We start from the raw sequence: 17479 nt of genomic DNA, 5'->3' as shown, positions 1-17479 counted from the left end.
ACTCACAGATTTGGTTCTGACTTGATGTAAAGATCCTGCATCTCAGCTTCACCGTCCGCCCTCTCGGTCTTGACCTGTATCCAATTCTCTCCAAACGGCGGAGTCGGGTAGCCAACGACGGGCTCCGGGGTGAAAGAAGGCATCGTCAGGTCCGCGGGAGAGACAGTCGAGAAATCGTAAAACTGGTTATGGACTAGCGTATTCTCCATGCTCCTGGGAATAGCTGATGCCATATCTTGCGGATAGAAATACTGCGGCGACACTCCGACTCCAAATCCAGGCTCTGCTTTCACTTCTGGCTCCTGTTTGACGGCTGGACTGGGCCCTGCTGTGGGAGAACGCTCCATGTTGCGTGCTGGCTCATCAAACATTGCCTTCTTGGATTTCGGAGTTTCTGCCTTGGGCTTTTTCACACGAGGTGTACGGGCGGTTGTTGTATTCCCTTCCATGTGTTGTCGAAATCGAGAGAATCGCATCCGTGCAGCATGGCCGTTGGTTATCTCCAGCTGGGATGCAACCAGGTTCCAATCGATCTGGCATCTATGATTAGCCTCTGTTTGCTTCCGGAATACAGAATCAGCGATCATTTTATGTTAACCTACCGATTTCAAGTCCAGCTGCTTCAAAATCGTGTATAGGAATTTTGTTGTTTGGCCGTCCGCCGGCATGGTTTTGCTTCGCTTGACGGTTGCCATGGTATCAGAAGGCTGTCAGGATGGATATGTTGGGAGGAACAGGAATCGGATCAAGATAGAATTGGAATAACTTGGAAGTTCTTCTTGGGTGTGCTTGCGGTTAGTTCCTCTCCTGGTGTAGGCAGGTTGTTGAAATGAACACTGATGAATCCTGATGAACAAATGTGCAGTTCCAGAGAGGGAGATGCAGGGTAGATATGCCCGCTCACTCTACCCCATTGCCTATTACTTCAGCTCTAGATCTATGACAACAATAATGATCTAGCAGTGTAGTATGCTGCAAGACACGGACCTAGCATTGTCATAATTCCTTTGATGTTGGAATTTAGATATTGCTGAAAGGCTTCCCCTTAGGTATCTTCAACATACCAAGAACATAGCCCTTTGTGTTTCTATACCATCACTGATAATACCCTGCCTGACTATGGCTCTATTTTGTTTGATACACGTAGAATTCCCAGAGAAGGCCAGACTTCAATGAAGTTTGATAGATACCTATGTGCATCTTTCTTGTTTATATGGTATTACAGAGGACACAGCTTCTATGGAGACTCCTTTTCCTGGGAAATTCATATATGGGACATGCTCTACTCTTGGATATTTGACTTCCATGGAATCAGGTCTCAATGCTGGATATGCAATTTTCTGAATAATCTTAACTCTGTTTCACCTTGACACATTTCCTACAATCACACTCGTATATCCCTTCTCTATCTCTCGACCTCGAAGCTACCATGTAAAAAAAGGAGAGTGGCAACGTCTCCATGTTGTCTTGGTGTCACTCTTTTTCACCAAGAGCTGAGGCGTGACGGATAATCAATCACTATCTTCGGACATCGTCTTGCCTCCGCGCTTGACTTTTTTGGCAGGCTTAGCGTCGTCGTTCGCGTCAAGACCACTCTCATCCCCTTCTGCGGATTTCTTGGGGGGCCTGCCACGCTTGGGTTTGATAGGGGTTGTGGGCGCTGAAGACACGTCGCCGTCCGATGGAGTCATCTTGGACTTAATGCGAGCGAGGCGCTTATGGATGGCATTCGTCGTGCATTCTAATTTCCAGGTTAGACATTAGAATTGCGAATACCTCTGAGAAGCGGAATAGGAGGGGAGGCCGTGTTTTTGAGGCCTCTTGTCAGACTTACCATTACCCATCACTTTCGCAACGGCAGGGAAATCAATTTTCGTGACGGATGTAGTAATTATGGCAAACAAGAGCTGATTCCAACGATTCCCGTTAATACCAATGAAACTCGAGTCCATACGCCAAACTTGTCAAGAACATATTCATGCATACCTTTGCATCAGCGGCGTCATCCCACACAATTTTAGCCATCTTGTATTTTCTGAGTAGAGATAGGGATGGATTCCTTGAGCGAATCTGTATCGAGTTGCCTGGTAGGGACGAATGTCAAGGTACTTTGGACAGGAGAAACGGGTCACTTGGTTTGTTAGGAAAACGAACAAATATCAAGAGGCCCGGGGATGATTGGGAGAATAAATACCTTCTGCCATGAGAAGTTGTGTTATTATTCTATAACACAACATCGCTATGGTAACAACAGGCTAAAACCACGGGACTTGCCTCTCAGCAACACAGTCGACATATACAGGGACATTTATTCGAAACAGGCTTTCTAGGTATCTAAACGATATGACTATAGGAATTCCGGCCATGGTATTGTGATCTCTCCCTATATTCGGCCATCCGGGATGATATCAGCCAATGTTCCGAGCCCAACGTGGAATTGAATTCATTGTCGGTTTAGACATCCAAGCCTAGCTGTATGGATAAGTTTAAGGATGCGTCTCGCTCCGTCATTCCAACTAAAGGAAAGAAAAGAATAAACAAATACGTTACTGATTTCAGTTGGATAAAGAGGTCCATCGATGACAATGAAATCTCATTGTAACTGGACCAGAAATCCTGGGTGGTTGTCTTGCATTTACCCAAAAACTGCCTAATACCTCAACCATACATTTATCTACAAATTAAAAGGCATTTCCGCCAGCAGTGTCTGCTTCTCTTTTGGTCTAGAGTCCAGAATCCGATCCAGCAGTTTCCAGCTCATGCATATAATTATAAATACTATTTCATACCTTAAGAATGGCAAAGTATCCAATTAGACAACAGTAGTCCGTTCTCTGGCTACAATTATGAGGAATGGCCTAGAAATCATAGAAAATACCCTTCTAGGAAGCAGATTTAAGGACTAGGCCAGAGAGTAAGTCTGGGGATAAGTTCAGGGACTGGGGTTGGGGAAGAGTTATTCAGAGGAAACTAACGGGGAAAGCGTTTTGAGAATAGAGGCTAGTTATCCTACCTCCAGTGTATCTAAGACTTGCGAGATACGTGAGTAGGATAGTTAAAGGTAGTGAGATCTTTTCCAGCGATTAAAGGAATATTTACAATATATAAAATATAAAAAGGAAGTTAAACGGGGGCAGCCCTAGAGAAAGACATAGAGAAATAAGGAGAAGTGTGGCTCCAAGAAATTTGAAGGTAGTTCTTGAGTCCTGTAGGTGATACTAACTGCGTATCTAACATGGTCAAAAAAGAGATACTGAAGCTTGTGTCGTGAGTCGTTTGTATAGGTAATTGTCCCACCCTCATTACAATAAACGAGGTCGTCATCCGCTTTGTCGAATATGGGACGTGGAAGGGCGTGCGATGGAATAGATGACCGTGGAGCGGATATGCTATGGGAGGCGTAGGTACAAGGCGTGGGCGCCAAACCTCGCAGGTGTATGAGAAAGTGCTATATGGCCGGCCAGGATTCCGTCGAATAGCGTAATGAATGAAGAATATATACAGAGCGCGGCATGGCCATCACGCTCATTGCTCCTTGTGTCGAGTGGCGTCCATTTCCCAAACTTGGGAAGTATCAGGTAGCTCAGCCATGGGTGGATGCTGATTTCCATACCCTCCAGCCGCTGCCTTTTCGGCCTCGAGGATGGTTGGTATCGAGGCAGCTGGCGCATGTGGCTGGGGTCCTGTTACAGGCGAGGCTGGAAGAGAATCGAGCTCTTGGAACCCGTTCTTCGGTGGGCGTGGGGCGAATGGATCGGGAGATGAGTCACTTGGAGCTGCTGCCTTCGCTTTGCGTAAACGATATATAAAATAACCAAAGAATGCAAGTCCTCCCACGCCTGCTATTGATGCAATCACGGCTCCAGCAATTACACCGCCTGATACAGGCGTTGCGGCATGAGGATGCTTTGGCCGTCGAGTTGGTCTCCCCGTGTTAATGGGCGTCTCCATCAAAGTGCCAGTTGTAGTGCCAGTTGTAGAGCCAGTTGTAGGCTCGCCTGTGGATGAAGTAGTCGTCTCAGATGTGGTAGAGGGTGGGGAGGGCTCCGCAGAAGACCCTGTAGATGTTGGCCTGGTAGAACTGCTGGTTGTAATTGACTCGCTCTTCGAGCTGGTGCTAGTCATAGATGTAGATTTGTCTGACTTTGTTGATGGGTCTGGAAGCTCCTCGCCTTCTTTGTTGACTAGAAACGATCTAACCCAAGGCTGGCCGAGCTTTCGCGGTCCCCAGATTGGGCATGACCACCCATTGCGGTCCTGGCAATTGTCGTCCGCAAACAAGTTAATACAATAACGCCCTGTTTCTTTCGGGTTCCAACTGTAAAATTTCCCCTGGTCCATATTCATCTTTTTGCAGGAATGCCTGCCCGAACCGGTCTCGACATGAGCCGCATTATCTGTATCGTGCCACACGAATGACCACGCATTCGCTGAACTAATTAATAGGAGGAGTCCTAGAACAAAATGGCATAGAAATGCCAATCGGGAAGCCATGTCGACTATGGCATCACCGCAAGAAAAGCGTCACAATCAACTGAGAGAAGAATAGATATTATCCCGAGGTACTTGAATAACCTCGTGAATAACCTCGTCGTCTCAGTGAGGTTATAAAAGAAAGAAAAAGGAGGTGATGGCTCTGGTGATGAAAGTTGTTTTCCTTCAAGCAGAGCCGCAGCAGTAGAACATCAACAAGAAATAAACCAGGTACGAGCTGCAGGGGAGAGCAGCATCGTAATATGAGATTCACAGCTGATTAGAATACCAAGTTTCGAAGCAGTTCTCAGGGCTTAGAAAAGGTGCATTGCTCCACCTCGGCTTTTTGTTTGTCTGGTTGGGCGTAAGCTCGTATTCTAGAATTAGAGATCCACCGCTCTGCCATCAACAGGCCATCATTTACTGCAAGCAGTCTAGAGTCAAGGGTATCCTGCATCTTCAACACGAGCAACTCCAAAATTAACAAGCACCGAGAGCCATCACCGGGCTCCGTGGACCGCGGAGCACCCAGCGGCGATTCGGAGTACGGAGTACGGAGTAACTGTGTTACGATATTGGCCTGCTCACGGACTCTCTCATCGTCTTTCCCAACCATGCATGGAACCAAGCCAGTAAACCACGGCATTGTTCCCCGTTGTGTAAAAATGTATATGAGTTTCGGGCCAATGGGTGTATATTCAGGGGTCAAAGTTGCAGTTTATGTATGTAAGCGTTGCGCCAAGATACGCACATGATGATTAAGCAGGACGCACTCCCTCCCATCTTTATACAGCCTATCTTCACTGTGATGTTTACATTCACTTTGATATTCCCTTATATTACGTCGAACTCGCCTGGAATGCAGCAGCTGCTAAGAAGGTTTGGTTGTAGCAAGCCGACTCTGGACCCCCGTCATCTGGACAGGCGCCCTTTTACCGCACACACCTAATACGCTACGGCCTTTACCGTCCCCTGAGTTGTAGACGCCTTGTTACCATGCCACGATATGAGGCATACCTTTCCCATGCAACCGTAAGCCTGCATACGAGACGAGTATGCGGCCACCGGGATTATTAACATGTCCTCCAAGTCTCATGCATAATCTCAATAGCGGATGAAGTTCTGGTGAGACGCTACCCTCGATTCCCTGTGATTTCTGTCTGGTCTGTTCTAACATCTGCGTTTTAGTTCAGTGGTATCGGAATCTTAGACTTCTTCCCCTACCAGCATCAACCGTGGGTGCAAAACGGCCATGGCTAATTTTCTAGTTAACAGTCAAGCAGTCTCCCCACGAAAATACCATGGGGGGACTCTCCGGATACACTACTCCATACATCAGTTTTATGCAACATGATTCAGCGATTAGATGTGGCCAATTATTTAGTCATGCATTTCCAGGAGCTGAAAATGTATACAATAACAAATATTCTAACAGAAGGCAAATAAAACAAAAAAACATACTCAATTTTTAATGCTGCCTTAAACCAAGGTTCGCCTACTATCATCTATATAGCCGACGCTGCGACCATGCATGATATCACAGCTTTAATAATGTAGTGAACCTTTAGGCTTGGCACACCAGTAAGCAAAAAGTTAGGCTTTAATGAAATTCCCTGCAGCCTGACGAAGGAAAAAATAAATTGTTTGGTGTGATATCGAAGGAAGCAAAAAAGAAATTCTGACCGACGCAGGACTCGAACCTGCAAATCTCCTGATTCGTAGTCAGGCGCCTTAACCAATTGGGCCAGTCGGCCTGATTTGATGTTGATCCACAGGGGCAAGTTTCACTAACTTTCGAAACTCGAAGCTGGTGGGAAAGTCTCTATTTTGTAGCATGCGACATTTGATGTTTAAAGGAAGACTTAGAATTGCCTTTGGATTTATCTAACTAAACGGATTCTGCGGCATGCAGTAAAACCGGCCTCTGTCGCGAAAAAGGAACTTTGCATGTCCCATCGCAAATGCAAATGGAGCTGACAGGGAGAGATTTTGAAAAGAAAACATTATTTGGAAAAGAGAAGATGAGAAATCCATTTCATCGCCAACGTTCCGCCAGAGCATAAGATCCAGAGATCAACTTGAAATCCCCAAAGATGATGTCGCAAATTTTGATCCGGCCATGAGGTGTGCGAGTTTAAATGAAGACTTCGTCTTTCACCAAGTCGTCCATGTCTTCATCGTCGTCTTCCTCATCACCGTTTGCTGGGGCGAATTCGCTAACGTCGCTCTGATATTTTATCTCATCTTCGTCAGTATGGTTCTCGTTATATGAAATCATACCCAAGGGCATGGCAGGGGCAGTCCTCACGCGTTTACCCAAAGGCTTTTGCGTAAAGACATCTTCCAGCTGCCCGTTAAAAACGAGATTTCCCTCGGTATCTTCTTCCTTGACTGGTCCACCATTGTTTCTCGGAGTTGGAGTTCCGGGCGACTCCTCTTCTCCTTTCAAACCCTTCTTCTTAGAGCCGCCGGTACGAGAACGCTTCGTGCTTGACTTTGAGCCTCCGGCTTTGGGTCCACGCTTGCGGGAAGCCGGAGTTGCAGGAGTACTGGTGCTGGATACTCCGTTTTTGGCTGCGGCCGCTTTGGCGAGGCTTCGAATCTTATGGATTCGCTCCGTAATAGCTCTGGGGGTGGGACGGTTGTCATCACTCGTAGCAGCTATTGAAGATGTTAGGCGTATATTTATTTCTATAGGATGGGTTGACAGGTTGACGTACGCCATGCCTCCGAGATCTTCTTCGTGTCCACGGTAATGTCGTGAGTCTCAATGAACTTGATCAGCAACTATAGTGGGTTAGTATGGCCGACTCAACAAACATTAAAAAAACCCCAAGCTGGGGGAGGGAAGTGTGATGTGGAAGCGAGCATCTTCTAAACAACAGATGTAAAGCAAAATATGAAGCAACTTGAAGGAAAGATAAAATAAAGTGTATCTGATCTGGGATATTGGGTATGGGGATAAAAGTCACAGGGCATGCAAAGGATAATACCAGCTGGTCATTCTCGCTTGTCCAACGCATTGGCATCTTGCTGGATAGTTAAGATGGTGTGAGGATGTAATAGTAGTTAGTAGTGATTAAAAAGATCTGGAATTTGTGGTGCCAGCGAGTCACTTTCTGTGGGTAGTTTGGTTTTGAAGTTGAGGTGTAGTTGAGATATAGTAGAAGCGAGGGTTGGCGAAAGAAGATATTGAACTTTAAGTGAGGTAAAAAGTAGAGAAGAGTTAAAAGAAAGATGTGACAAGAGAGGAAATAAGAGGAGGGTTTTATATGTGCGGTTACTGTAGCAATCTAGTAAACAGGGACCCAAGCTAAGGAGTAGTGCGAGTGTCCTATGTAGTGAGTTAGTAAACGCCAGAAGATGCTAGGTAAAGAGCAACACATATTGTAGATAGTACAATTTGGTGTTGTAGCTAATCAAGTGTAGCTCAGTTCACCATAAGATGTAAATTAAACTAGAGCAGAATTGAAGTACTAGTAGTACTTAGGTGAGGCAATGCCCCTAAATAACTAACGCAAGCAAATTGCCCTATTTAAGGAAGAAGAAATGAATGCTGTACCAAGTACACTATGTGTATCTTCTGTAGTAGTAGGAAGGCTGCAGCATTCAGGTGTTCAGGTGTCTTGAAGTTATTATGCAGTTTACTCAATAGGTGAGTATTGAAGCTGTTGTTGTTAGCTAGTAGGTGGTGAGCTTAGGCCTAGATAAGGAGTATTTATAGGGGCAAAACCTTAACTAGTGCACAGGCCATGAACCTTAAATGAACTACTTTGTTCGCATCTCAACATCAACCTTTATCTATACCAGCATAGACAGTAAGACTTAACTCCAACTTTTAGTTATACTGCTATGGATAATAGTACTTAAGGAAGGTCTTAGTTACACTATTCTGATAATAAGACTCAAGTCTCTTTGTTCTACCTGTGTATTGATGGATATAATTGTACTAGCTACAATTAACAATTCCCCGACGAGGTGGAGGTTGAAGGCCACTGTGACAGTTAATTTTGTTCTACTCTCGAGACAAACAGCTCTGTCTTCTCGGCCTCTTGATCCCATGTTCTCTATAGACTTCCCTCTGGTACCACACCTGCATTACTTGGCAACTTGTGAGCTCACTGGCAAAGTATTTCATCCCTTGACTTCCGATCTCATACGCCACTCTGAAGCTAGCCTCGGTACACTCTAGAATTCTAACCTTTGGGGTTGATCTTAAGAAACGTCAAGGTTTTAAGGATAGGTCTTCTATCTCGACTTTGACCGCCACAACTTATCAGCAACTTTTGCAAGATGAGTTATACTGTCTATACCGGCAAATTGAAATGAAGCCATATGAAAAGATGACACATTACCATCATAGATTCTCGGGTGTATAGGGAAGATTATACCGATCATTTTGTATGGCCACAGTACTGCAGAGAACTGGACGCTGTTGCGTGGGCCCTCAACCTATGATTACATTTTAGCAATGTAGGGTGTGAAATCGAGGATTAACTAATATAATATCTGCATTGGCGATTAATATGGCCTTGGCTACTTTTTGTTGATTTCTGGAGAAAATATCCGAGATAGTACAGATACCTGTATTACCTGCACCATTGCGAGACGCATATATATACACGTAGCTGCGATCAAGCCATGACCTCGAATCTATCTTATTTGTATGCTTAGGCTGCCAATGCACAGTCCCTGAGCGTAGGTTTTGGATAATGTGATAACCAGCGTTCCTTTGGGGATGAGGAGTCGCCGACTCTCTACAGAATTGACATCTCCTTACAGTGCTTTATGTGTGTTTGACGCGACTTCCTGTGGCGGGGTATTACCCTTTAATAACACACTAGCGAGCCCCTGGATCTTTCTTACAGGCAAACGCCGAGTCATGTCCTCCTCCAACCTTCAAAGTACAACTCCCCCAAATATACCCCACAACCTAACAATTTGCGACGTCTTCAACATCTCAAGACGAACTCGTTGCCATTCCAGCTCAGATCTCGATAACTGTTAGCGTTGATCACTTTATTTGCTCGACCATGGTTATCCCGTGGGATAAAGAGAACGTTGAAAGGATAATCGCAGCCCTACTTGCTGCTCATCCTGAACTTAGTGTATGGCCCTTTTCCCCTCTCCTTGAGTCTAGGTACCGTCGCCGAATTACTACTTCGTGGCTGGCTTAAACATATAGCCGGTTCCATATTAATTGAAAGCAGTGATTTGTTTTGCTATCCTTGTTTTGAATGTTTCCCTTGTACTTGTACCAAAGTAGCCGTCTTGAATGTTATACCTGCCCTTACTGACCAACATCCTATATTAGCCCGATTACCGGACCATGGCAGTCTACTTTGGCAGGGGAGCTTCATACGATACCATATACAATCAATTTAGGAAATACCGGCAGGAGGCAGATTTGATGGTCCCAAACGGCCTTAGGCGGACGGCTCCGTCTACCCCCAATCGTCGTCGGCCTGCGACTACATCTACTCCACGGAGTGGAAGAGGTAGCGTTACCAAGTCTGTTTCTGCAACGAAAACGGCATATACCAAGGCATACCTTGAAACACCTACCAAAAAGGGCATCATTAAGAAGGAAGGAAACCGCGATGATCCAATTGTACTCGAAGATGAAGACGACAATGACGCGTTTGTCGTCAAACGTGAGAGAGAGGACGCCAAACCGAGTGCCGCAGCCAGCGAGGTAAAGCGTGAACCCGTTATAGCGATGGAAGCTATTTCGACGCAGTGGTATGACCAAGGATTCGGGCGATTGCACATATGTTTCAGCTTCTGGGATATTTGGTGAACAGCACAATGAATAGGTTAATAACTACTATGGGGCCCCTCGGTTTCTTATGTACACTGGCGACTATGAACCTGTTACTCAGAGAATAAGATGGACACTTTTGTTTGCGCTGGTGAATGATAATGAATAATGTCCGGTATTCTATCACGTTTGTTCTATGGTTGATATTTGATCTATGTTCTGTTCTAATATATGGCTAAAGGGATACGGTATCCCTCGACTATACAACTTTGCTCATCCCGACTTACTCCACTGCAATGGCCAAATAACGGGCCACAATACTCCAGTAACGAAGCGGATCAAGTCTCATGTGGCCAACGTGAGGAGACCCCGTGAATTTCTCTCTTTCGACATGATAATTCTCGCTTGCGGCTTCATACGAATGTTCCTCAACGTCTTTCCAGGAGATCAAGTCGTCCAGCTCCGAATAAACGTAACATCGTTTCACCCGGCTATCAATGAGTTTAGAATCAGTCGATGCCCTCCAGGCCAGCTCAGTAGGATATTCCAGTCCAAGCAACCGGCAGTAGGCGAATCCACACAATAACCCAACCCAAACAAATATTCCTGCAAAAAAGCGAGGAAGAAAGGACTTCGGAAGGCCGTACGAGATCGCTCGGTGAGCTCCCGACAAACTGGACTTGCCAGGGCAACTGTCCATTATGAGCGATTTCAGTGGAAGCGGCTTGTTGGTTGCCTTGCGGTATGCGAGTGCTATGCTTCGAAGGGTAACGGACCCACCGTTCGAGAAGAGATGGAGGTACAGCTGGTCATCGGGAGACATTCCAAGAGCTGAGGAAGAAGTGCTTGGAGATAGCAAGACATCCACCGCCGGCTGAACACGCCGCATTTGAGCAGCCTCTGAAGCGTTGAAGAATAGATCGGAGGAAGATGTGAGAACAAAAATTATCCGCGCATTGGGTGCGAGCTTGGTATATTCCGAGACGTATTTGCTCGCATAGCGGAGCTGAGCATCCATCCAGAAAAGAATGACGATGGTCAAGCGAGATGAAGCCGTGACAACAGGCGTGGTGCCATAATTGTTGGTTTCCCCGTCCACCGGCGTACGGAAATCACGTAGCCAGATCGAAGGGCCGATCTTGACAAAGGAGGGATCTATCACCGGTGGCAGCTTTTCTAACGGAGAAGCCATGTTTCGATGTCTGGATGGTTGGAAGTGTTTGTCTTCTCTCTCTCTCTCTCTCCTCCATCAGGGGCTCCCCTCCCTGGCTATATGAACCAATCTAGACAGCCGAGGGGGGCGGTCACAGGCCCATTCATTATCCTTCAACGACGTGTCGGAGGTGCCGGAGGATCCCCCCTAACGTAGCGCCATAGGCTAGCGGCTGCTCGACGTCTCAGAATTACGGTCAAAGAAAATACGAGGGCGAGACGGTAACCGGTGGTCGAGATTTGTAGGATTGGCACCCGAGCAGCGCTTGATTGGCAACCGCCGGCGGAGGGACAGGAACCAGAGGCTCAAGAGACACGAACAAAGAGTCCAGGGTACGGGTAAGCTAAACTAGGTCGCACAATATGCCGCTGAATTGCTATTCTCTAAAACGGCTCGTGTCTAGATCTGACCGAGCCATAAGGTACACAAAATCCGAACGCCCAGCCAGCCGTGGAAATCCATCCATTGGTATTTTTTTTTTCTTAAAATTTACTTCGAGCGGCTTGATCTTCCGCCTAGTGTCCGCCCTTTATCTTCTTTTCTGTGTCACTTCCGGAGGCTGGAGTGGACTGTCCTGCAAGCCCTGACCCTTTCTTCTTTCCCCGTAGAGTCTGGCCAGTTCCTAGAAATTTAGGTTGTGAATCCGCTTCGGGGGACGGGTCGCTGGAGTCCTTCTTCTTCACTGGGGTGATGGCATAGCCAAAGAATAGTTTACCTGGCGGCAGTCGTAGTGGCTGTGGGCCGTTTGTTCTTCGCGTGGGAGGAGCGGGCGGTGGATTGCTAGATTTTCCAGAAGCTGGCGTTGCGGATTTAGGAGTAGAGGTTTTGCTTCCCTTCTTCATATTGAGTCGTTGGCCGCTCCCGTGGAAGTTGGACAATGCTGCGTTAGCTGCTCTCGCGGTATCATTCGATCCTGGAGCGATTGCGGTATAGTTGATCGACTGCGCCATTGTGCCGTGGGAATGAATTGTCCCGCCGGCGGTCAGAGGGCCACCCGCAACACTACTCGACGGGGTACTAGTCCCGCTTACTCGTTTTGGTTCCTCATATCCCACTGGCGGTGCAAAGTCGACTTCCAAATCGGTTTCTAGTACGGAGAGAGCATTCTGACTTGTCTCGGGCTTCGTCTCTAGGACGGCCATCTCATATATCTGATCATTGTAGGAAAACGTAAAGACATCGCCCTTGGTTAGACAGGAGAAGTTTCGGAATGCGTTCTCAAGCACGGCCTTGGGGTCACTGATATCGAGGAATGACGTTGATTGAGCTTGAAGCTTGATTCTGGATCCCGGGGGAAGGTCTGTTGATTTTATCTGTACCAGGTCTCCTGGTTCTAGCAAAAGCGTTTGCATAATCTATTCAGCCAACACCGTTAGTAACCGACGGATCTCACCGGGGACTCGTATAGATCGGTCTTCTTCACGCACCCAAAATGGCAGATATATCTTCCCTTCCTCAGCAATGAACTCCAGCACACCAGCATGCGTCATCCGTTGCTTCGCACCGTTATGTAGTTCAAAAAGCATGGGATAGGTGATGTGTAGTCGAGTGAGCTTATCCAACGCACTTGGTGGCATGATCACCTTGCCTCCATGGTTCACATTCTCACGTTCGGGGCCTGGAAGCATCGCTACCGGGTAGCACCGATAGTATTCGTCAAATCGTCGTGAAGAGTGTGTCTGATGGCGCATCATGGAAGGGTGGAGGATCCCGTCCATAGGGTCATCGTTGTAGAATCCGGCCTAGAACAGGGTACGATACGGTTAACGGTCGGTTGGCCTAGAGATAATATCTGACTACTCACCATTACGACGCTCTATTCCAAGATATCGCCGGTCTAGTGTTCTGGTTTCTTCAAGGTGGGAGGCAGGCAAATATCTGTGGAGGCCAGGCAGAGCTTAGACGAAGCTACCAAGAAGCTAACATAAGCCAGAAATATGTCGAAGATGATAGACCAGCTGCAGCCTGAACTGCCTAGAGATAAACCCAATCTGACGCCTAGAGATATGCCTGCTGATGCCTGGTCCTGGTGTTCGTGGTGTCGATGTAGTTGGTGTCTTCAGCTTCATGTCCGCTGGTGGGAGATCCAAAAGCAGTGACGCAAAAGAGTCAAACAGTGCAAACAAGCAACTCGCCGACCTCCGAGCTTCGTCCATCTATATACATCACGGCGCAGAAACACGGCGCAAGACGAACACCCATCTGTGACGTGAATAGAGCTTGTATCCGGTCGTCATTCTAGCCGATACATACATTCCGTGCAGCCATGGCGTCCTCGTTCGCAAGACCGAAGCGAGGGGGCGACGAAGACGACACAGACGGTGCGCCGCAATCCTCGTCGAAAAAACCTCGCTTTGATATCCGCAACCCCTCTGCACTCGCGCCAGATGCCCTGGAAAATGACGCCGTTTTAGACGCAGATGAGTTTGGCCATAGAGGTCAGAGGGTCCGTCGCAACGCCGTGAAAGTGGAAGGATTTGAGTCGGACAGCGAGAACGAAGGCTTCGATGCCCGCGCTGAAGCCAAATCAAACGCCAAAAAGAAGGAAGCACAGGCCGCGGACGATGATGACATATTTGCGGAGCTTGAGGATGACTTTGGGGAAGGTGACGAAGACAACAAGGACGGCGTGAAGGAGAAGAAGCAAGTTCGGTTTTTGGAAACGGACGAGATTGAAGGACAGGTTAATTCTTCGCGAGCCGGGCGGAAGGTCACCCTCGATACCCATACGGCTGGCGGAAAGGGAAAAGGACGGGCAGTCGACGGGGAAGACGATGACGATAGCGCCAGTGACGTGGGTGATGAGGACCGCGCAGCACTCCCAGAAAACGTGGACAAGGAGCTCGGAGCTGGTGGTAAAAAGGAGCATGCGCCTCTTCTCGATGCATTTAACATGCGAGCAGAGCAAGAGGACGGTCGCTTCGACGATGCAGGCAACTATGTTCGAAAGGCAATGGACCCAGATGCCGTCCACGATTCATGGCTTGAAGGAGTTTCCAAAAAGGATATGCGAAAGGCTAGAGAAGCGGCCGAAAAGCGAGAGGAGGAACGACGCCAACAGTCCTTTGCTGCAGACAAGATACTGACGTCCGACGTTCTGAAGACACTAATACAACACCTTGATCGAGGAGAGACTATTCTGGAAGCCCTGGGCAGGCTAGGCAAGGGACTAAAACATCGACCGAAATGGCAGAACAAGAACAAAAAACACCATAAAAAGGCAAACGGTGCTGCTGACGATGTGGAAATGCAGGACGAGGACCCCAAAGAGATAGAGAGGAAGCGGGCTGTGGAAGAAATCACTGAAGCTGCCGATATACTACTTAGCCGTGGCCAAACAGAGATCTACGACGCAGAGCGAGCGCTTCTCATCAGGCAATATCAACGAGAGACGGGGGAGGAGTGGGTGGACCCTCCTCGCCCTGAATCTACAGACTCGATGGCAGCTGAAGGGGGAAGTGATATGTGGGAGTTCCGCTGGTCGGACGCCCGTGACGGTGGTATAATACACGGGCCTTATGACCGAGCAACTATGCAGTCATGGAGCAGCGCTGGATATTTTACTGAGGGTGGAGCGGAGTTTAAAAACACCGGAAGTTCAGGTCCATGGAGGCTAGGAGACCCCTTTTCATGACGTTTAGGTGATAATGGGGGTCTTTGGACGGCCCTCCTGTGTAAGTTATATGTATGTTTCAATTTGCGGGTATACCAAAGCCTTTCGATTTACGATAACGAGGATGTTCTTGCTATGCGCAGGCAGGATATTGCAAAAGGGCTCTATTTCTATTAGTATGAAGTAGATATTTCCACCTAGAACCCGCCGAAAGGGGTGTATCGACGCCATATTTCGTATCGGACAGCCCGTTATCAAAGTTTTGTTTCCCCCGCAAGCCCAACGCGCCAAACTCGTAGCAAAAAGAATACAATACAAAGGGACACGGTCATAAAAGTAGGAGTAAGCCAAGTCGATTAAATTAAGAGACTTCCATAGGATCGCCGCCATTGACTGCAGCCGTAGTAAAGCTGACATTCCCGGCATCACTGATAAACCGTTTTTCAAACTCGTTGACAAATTTGACGCTTCGTGCAGGATCATAGAAAAGGCTATAGCTGCGCTTGATATCTTCAATTCCGACTTCTTTGGATTTCCGCTTTTGGCTGAGGAGGGTTGAAGTCGCGATGATGTTGCTGGCGTAGCGTAGGCCGGATTCCTGTCCAATCTTAGTTAAAAGAGCGAGCGCATCTGGGCTGAGGTCAATCTCCTCTTCTTGTGCACGAATGGCAAGGATCTCCTTTAGATCTTCCATGCCATAAGGCTGGGTGCTGACGATAACAACTCTGTCTAGGAAATCCAATGGCAGGCCATGAGGAGATTGGTATGTTGTGCCCCGTATCCTAGTGTTGCCTCTGTTGCTAGCCATGATAACGATTGGCGCCAGCTCTGCCTCCAGTGCGCGGTTGATGTAAGAGAAGCACTCGATGTCGAGCATGTGTACTTCGTCGATGAAAAGAACTCCAGGAATAATTTCTGCCTTTCCTTCCTCCTTCCATTCACCAACTTTTGAGTTAATCTGGTCGCGGACTTCGCTTCGTATCTCGCCGGTGTCTCCGGAGAAGAGTGCCAAGAAACCCTGGCTTCTCGAATTTATCACATCAATCTCATGAAGACTAACTGTGTGCACGACCTCCTTTCGAACCTGAAGTTCGCCCTCGGGGCATTGGACGAATTTGGTATCGGGACCCATTGCATCATAATCTCGCGATCTGGCGAAGGATCGGCCTAGTTTTGTGATCTTCCCAGCCGCCTTGTCGATGGAAATAACGTCACCCGCCATAACACGCTCCTTAGTCATGGAATCAATCATCTTCGTTCCCATGTCGTAGACGGTTTCCATGTCCGTAGTTTTAATAGTCAACTTTCCTTGTTTGTTGCCCTATGGAAATGGCGCTGTCAGCTTCTCGATTTACCGCGGTCAAAGGAAAAGACAAGCTTACCCCCGTAACACTGCGGTCTATCTGGATCTCAACGACTTCTCCCTCAATGATCTCACTCTCCTCTTTTATCCTCACGCCAATCGACTTCCGGAAAGCTTGGGTAAGAGCTTCTGTTTTCGACATCTCCAACGAGAATATCTCAGAGGACGCAAGCATTGTGAATGGAACATCTGGGCCCAGCGACTGGGCCATGCCCATAGCAATGGCAGTCTTTCCGGTGCTGGGTGGTCCTGCAACGAGCACCGCCCGCCCTGCAATCTTGCCCTCCTTGACCATCTGCAGTATGACGGCAGCCGCCTTCCGGGCCTTTTGCTGGCCAACTAGCCCCTGCGACGAGGCGCGAGTCTGAAGCGTATCCGGATCAACACCGAGACCTCGGATATGGGAATGCGCCGCGACCAAGTTGAGACCCCGTAGGTCTCTGCCTTCGGAGACGGTGGTGATGGGCTAGATGGAACTGTCAGCGCAGTACGGTATATCCGACCGAAGCTCGGGGGAAACTCACAGCCGCCATTGTAAAAGTGTATCCTCTTCCAGGGGCCTTTAACCTATCGAGCAAGTGTCTGCAGCAGAGTCGAGTGTCTTGTTGATGTGTTTTTGTTCCAGCTTCCACTTTCTTCTTCTTCTTCTTTGGGAAAAGCAAGCTCGACGGATCTTTGTTTTGCCGGGCCGATCAGTGCCGCTTTTATGTATTTTTATTCTTTTTTATTTATTTATTCATCTTTTTTCTTTATTTATTATTTGTATTTATATTTTTACTCTTTATCATAAACATAAATGCTATGACCATATAATATGTGTACACACGCGCTGTCAAGCCTCTTATAGCTGGTTATTGAGTACTAAGCTCAGAGCTCCCCACTCTAGCTTAATAGCTATAGGAATACGCGCCTTATCATGGTGGCAGACGCGCCTTAGGATCAGTAAATATAGTACTCTGTAGATATATCACTGTAATTCTTGCAACTATTCTTGATATCGCGCTTGTGTAGATCTATAATTGCGGAAATAGTTAAGCGCATTAAACTTTGTGATAG

General features: G+C 47.5%; 9 protein-coding genes and 1 non-coding gene across 10 annotated transcripts; 2 read left to right on the top strand and 8 right to left on the bottom strand.

Moving 5' to 3' along the window:
- Positions 1–2: 2 nt before the first annotated feature.
- Positions 3–695, bottom strand: GIQ15_06794 (uncharacterized protein; the record flags this gene model as incomplete). The annotated part of the gene is made up of 2 exons (XM_033554211.1): positions 3–533; positions 603–695. The coding sequence occupies 2 exons, from the start codon at positions 693–695 to the stop codon at positions 3–5; spliced, it is 624 nt and encodes a 207-aa protein (XP_033403726.1).
- An 816-nt stretch (positions 696–1511) lies between these two features.
- Positions 1512–2025, bottom strand: GIQ15_06793 (uncharacterized protein; the record flags this gene model as incomplete). The annotated part of the gene is made up of 3 exons (XM_033554210.1): positions 1512–1741; positions 1835–1907; positions 1987–2025. The coding sequence occupies 3 exons, from the start codon at positions 2023–2025 to the stop codon at positions 1512–1514; spliced, it is 342 nt and encodes a 113-aa protein (XP_033403725.1).
- A 1500-nt stretch (positions 2026–3525) lies between these two features.
- Positions 3526–4347, bottom strand: GIQ15_06792 (uncharacterized protein; the record flags this gene model as incomplete). The annotated part of the gene is made up of 1 exon (XM_033554209.1): positions 3526–4347. The coding sequence occupies one exon, from the start codon at positions 4345–4347 to the stop codon at positions 3526–3528; it is 822 nt and encodes a 273-aa protein (XP_033403724.1).
- Positions 4348–6152: 1805 nt separating this feature from the next.
- On the bottom strand, positions 6153–6227 carry GIQ15_t0040. Its single transcript has one exon. It is a non-coding gene; the product is annotated as a tRNA-Arg (tRNA).
- Positions 6228–6607: 380 nt separating this feature from the next.
- GIQ15_06791 (uncharacterized protein) lies at positions 6608–7502 on the bottom strand (the record flags this gene model as incomplete). The annotated part of the gene is made up of 3 exons (XM_033554208.1): positions 6608–7134; positions 7194–7260; positions 7467–7502. The coding sequence occupies 3 exons, from the start codon at positions 7500–7502 to the stop codon at positions 6608–6610; spliced, it is 630 nt and encodes a 209-aa protein (XP_033403723.1).
- Positions 7503–9802: 2300 nt separating this feature from the next.
- On the top strand, positions 9803–10273 carry GIQ15_06790 (uncharacterized protein; the record flags this gene model as incomplete). The annotated part of the gene is made up of 1 exon (XM_033554207.1): positions 9803–10273. One exon carries the CDS (start codon positions 9803–9805, stop codon positions 10271–10273), a length of 471 nt encoding a protein of 156 aa, XP_033403722.1.
- Positions 10274–10517: 244 nt separating this feature from the next.
- GIQ15_06789 (DUF829 domain protein (PaxU)) lies at positions 10518–11426 on the bottom strand (the record flags this gene model as incomplete). Its single annotated transcript, XM_033554206.1, has 1 exon — positions 10518–11426. One exon carries the CDS (start codon positions 11424–11426, stop codon positions 10518–10520), a length of 909 nt encoding a protein of 302 aa, XP_033403721.1.
- Positions 11427–11962: 536 nt separating this feature from the next.
- On the bottom strand, positions 11963–13254 carry GIQ15_06788 (ubiquitin fusion degradation protein 1; the record flags this gene model as incomplete). Its single annotated transcript, XM_033554205.1, has 3 exons — positions 11963–12780; positions 12841–13189; positions 13252–13254. 3 exons carry the CDS (start codon positions 13252–13254, stop codon positions 11963–11965), a joined length of 1170 nt encoding a protein of 389 aa, XP_033403720.1.
- A 459-nt stretch (positions 13255–13713) lies between these two features.
- GIQ15_06787 (uncharacterized protein) lies at positions 13714–15081 on the top strand (the record flags this gene model as incomplete). Its single annotated transcript, XM_033554204.1, has 1 exon — positions 13714–15081. The coding sequence occupies one exon, from the start codon at positions 13714–13716 to the stop codon at positions 15079–15081; it is 1368 nt and encodes a 455-aa protein (XP_033403719.1).
- A 340-nt stretch (positions 15082–15421) lies between these two features.
- GIQ15_06786 (transcriptional regulator) lies at positions 15422–15754 on the bottom strand (the record flags this gene model as incomplete). Its single annotated transcript, XM_033554203.1, has 1 exon — positions 15422–15754. The coding sequence occupies one exon, from the start codon at positions 15752–15754 to the stop codon at positions 15422–15424; it is 333 nt and encodes a 110-aa protein (XP_033403718.1).
- Between the last annotated feature and the right edge of the window lie 1725 nt (positions 15755–17479).

This window comes from Arthroderma uncinatum (assembly GCF_011692745.1).
Source record: "Arthroderma uncinatum strain CBS 119779 chromosome Unknown scaffold5, whole genome shotgun sequence".
Classification (NCBI taxonomy): domain Eukaryota; kingdom Fungi; phylum Ascomycota; class Eurotiomycetes; order Onygenales; family Arthrodermataceae; genus Arthroderma; species Arthroderma uncinatum.
Note: the sequence above shows the minus strand (reverse complement) of the source record. Positions and strands in the feature narration are given on the sequence as shown.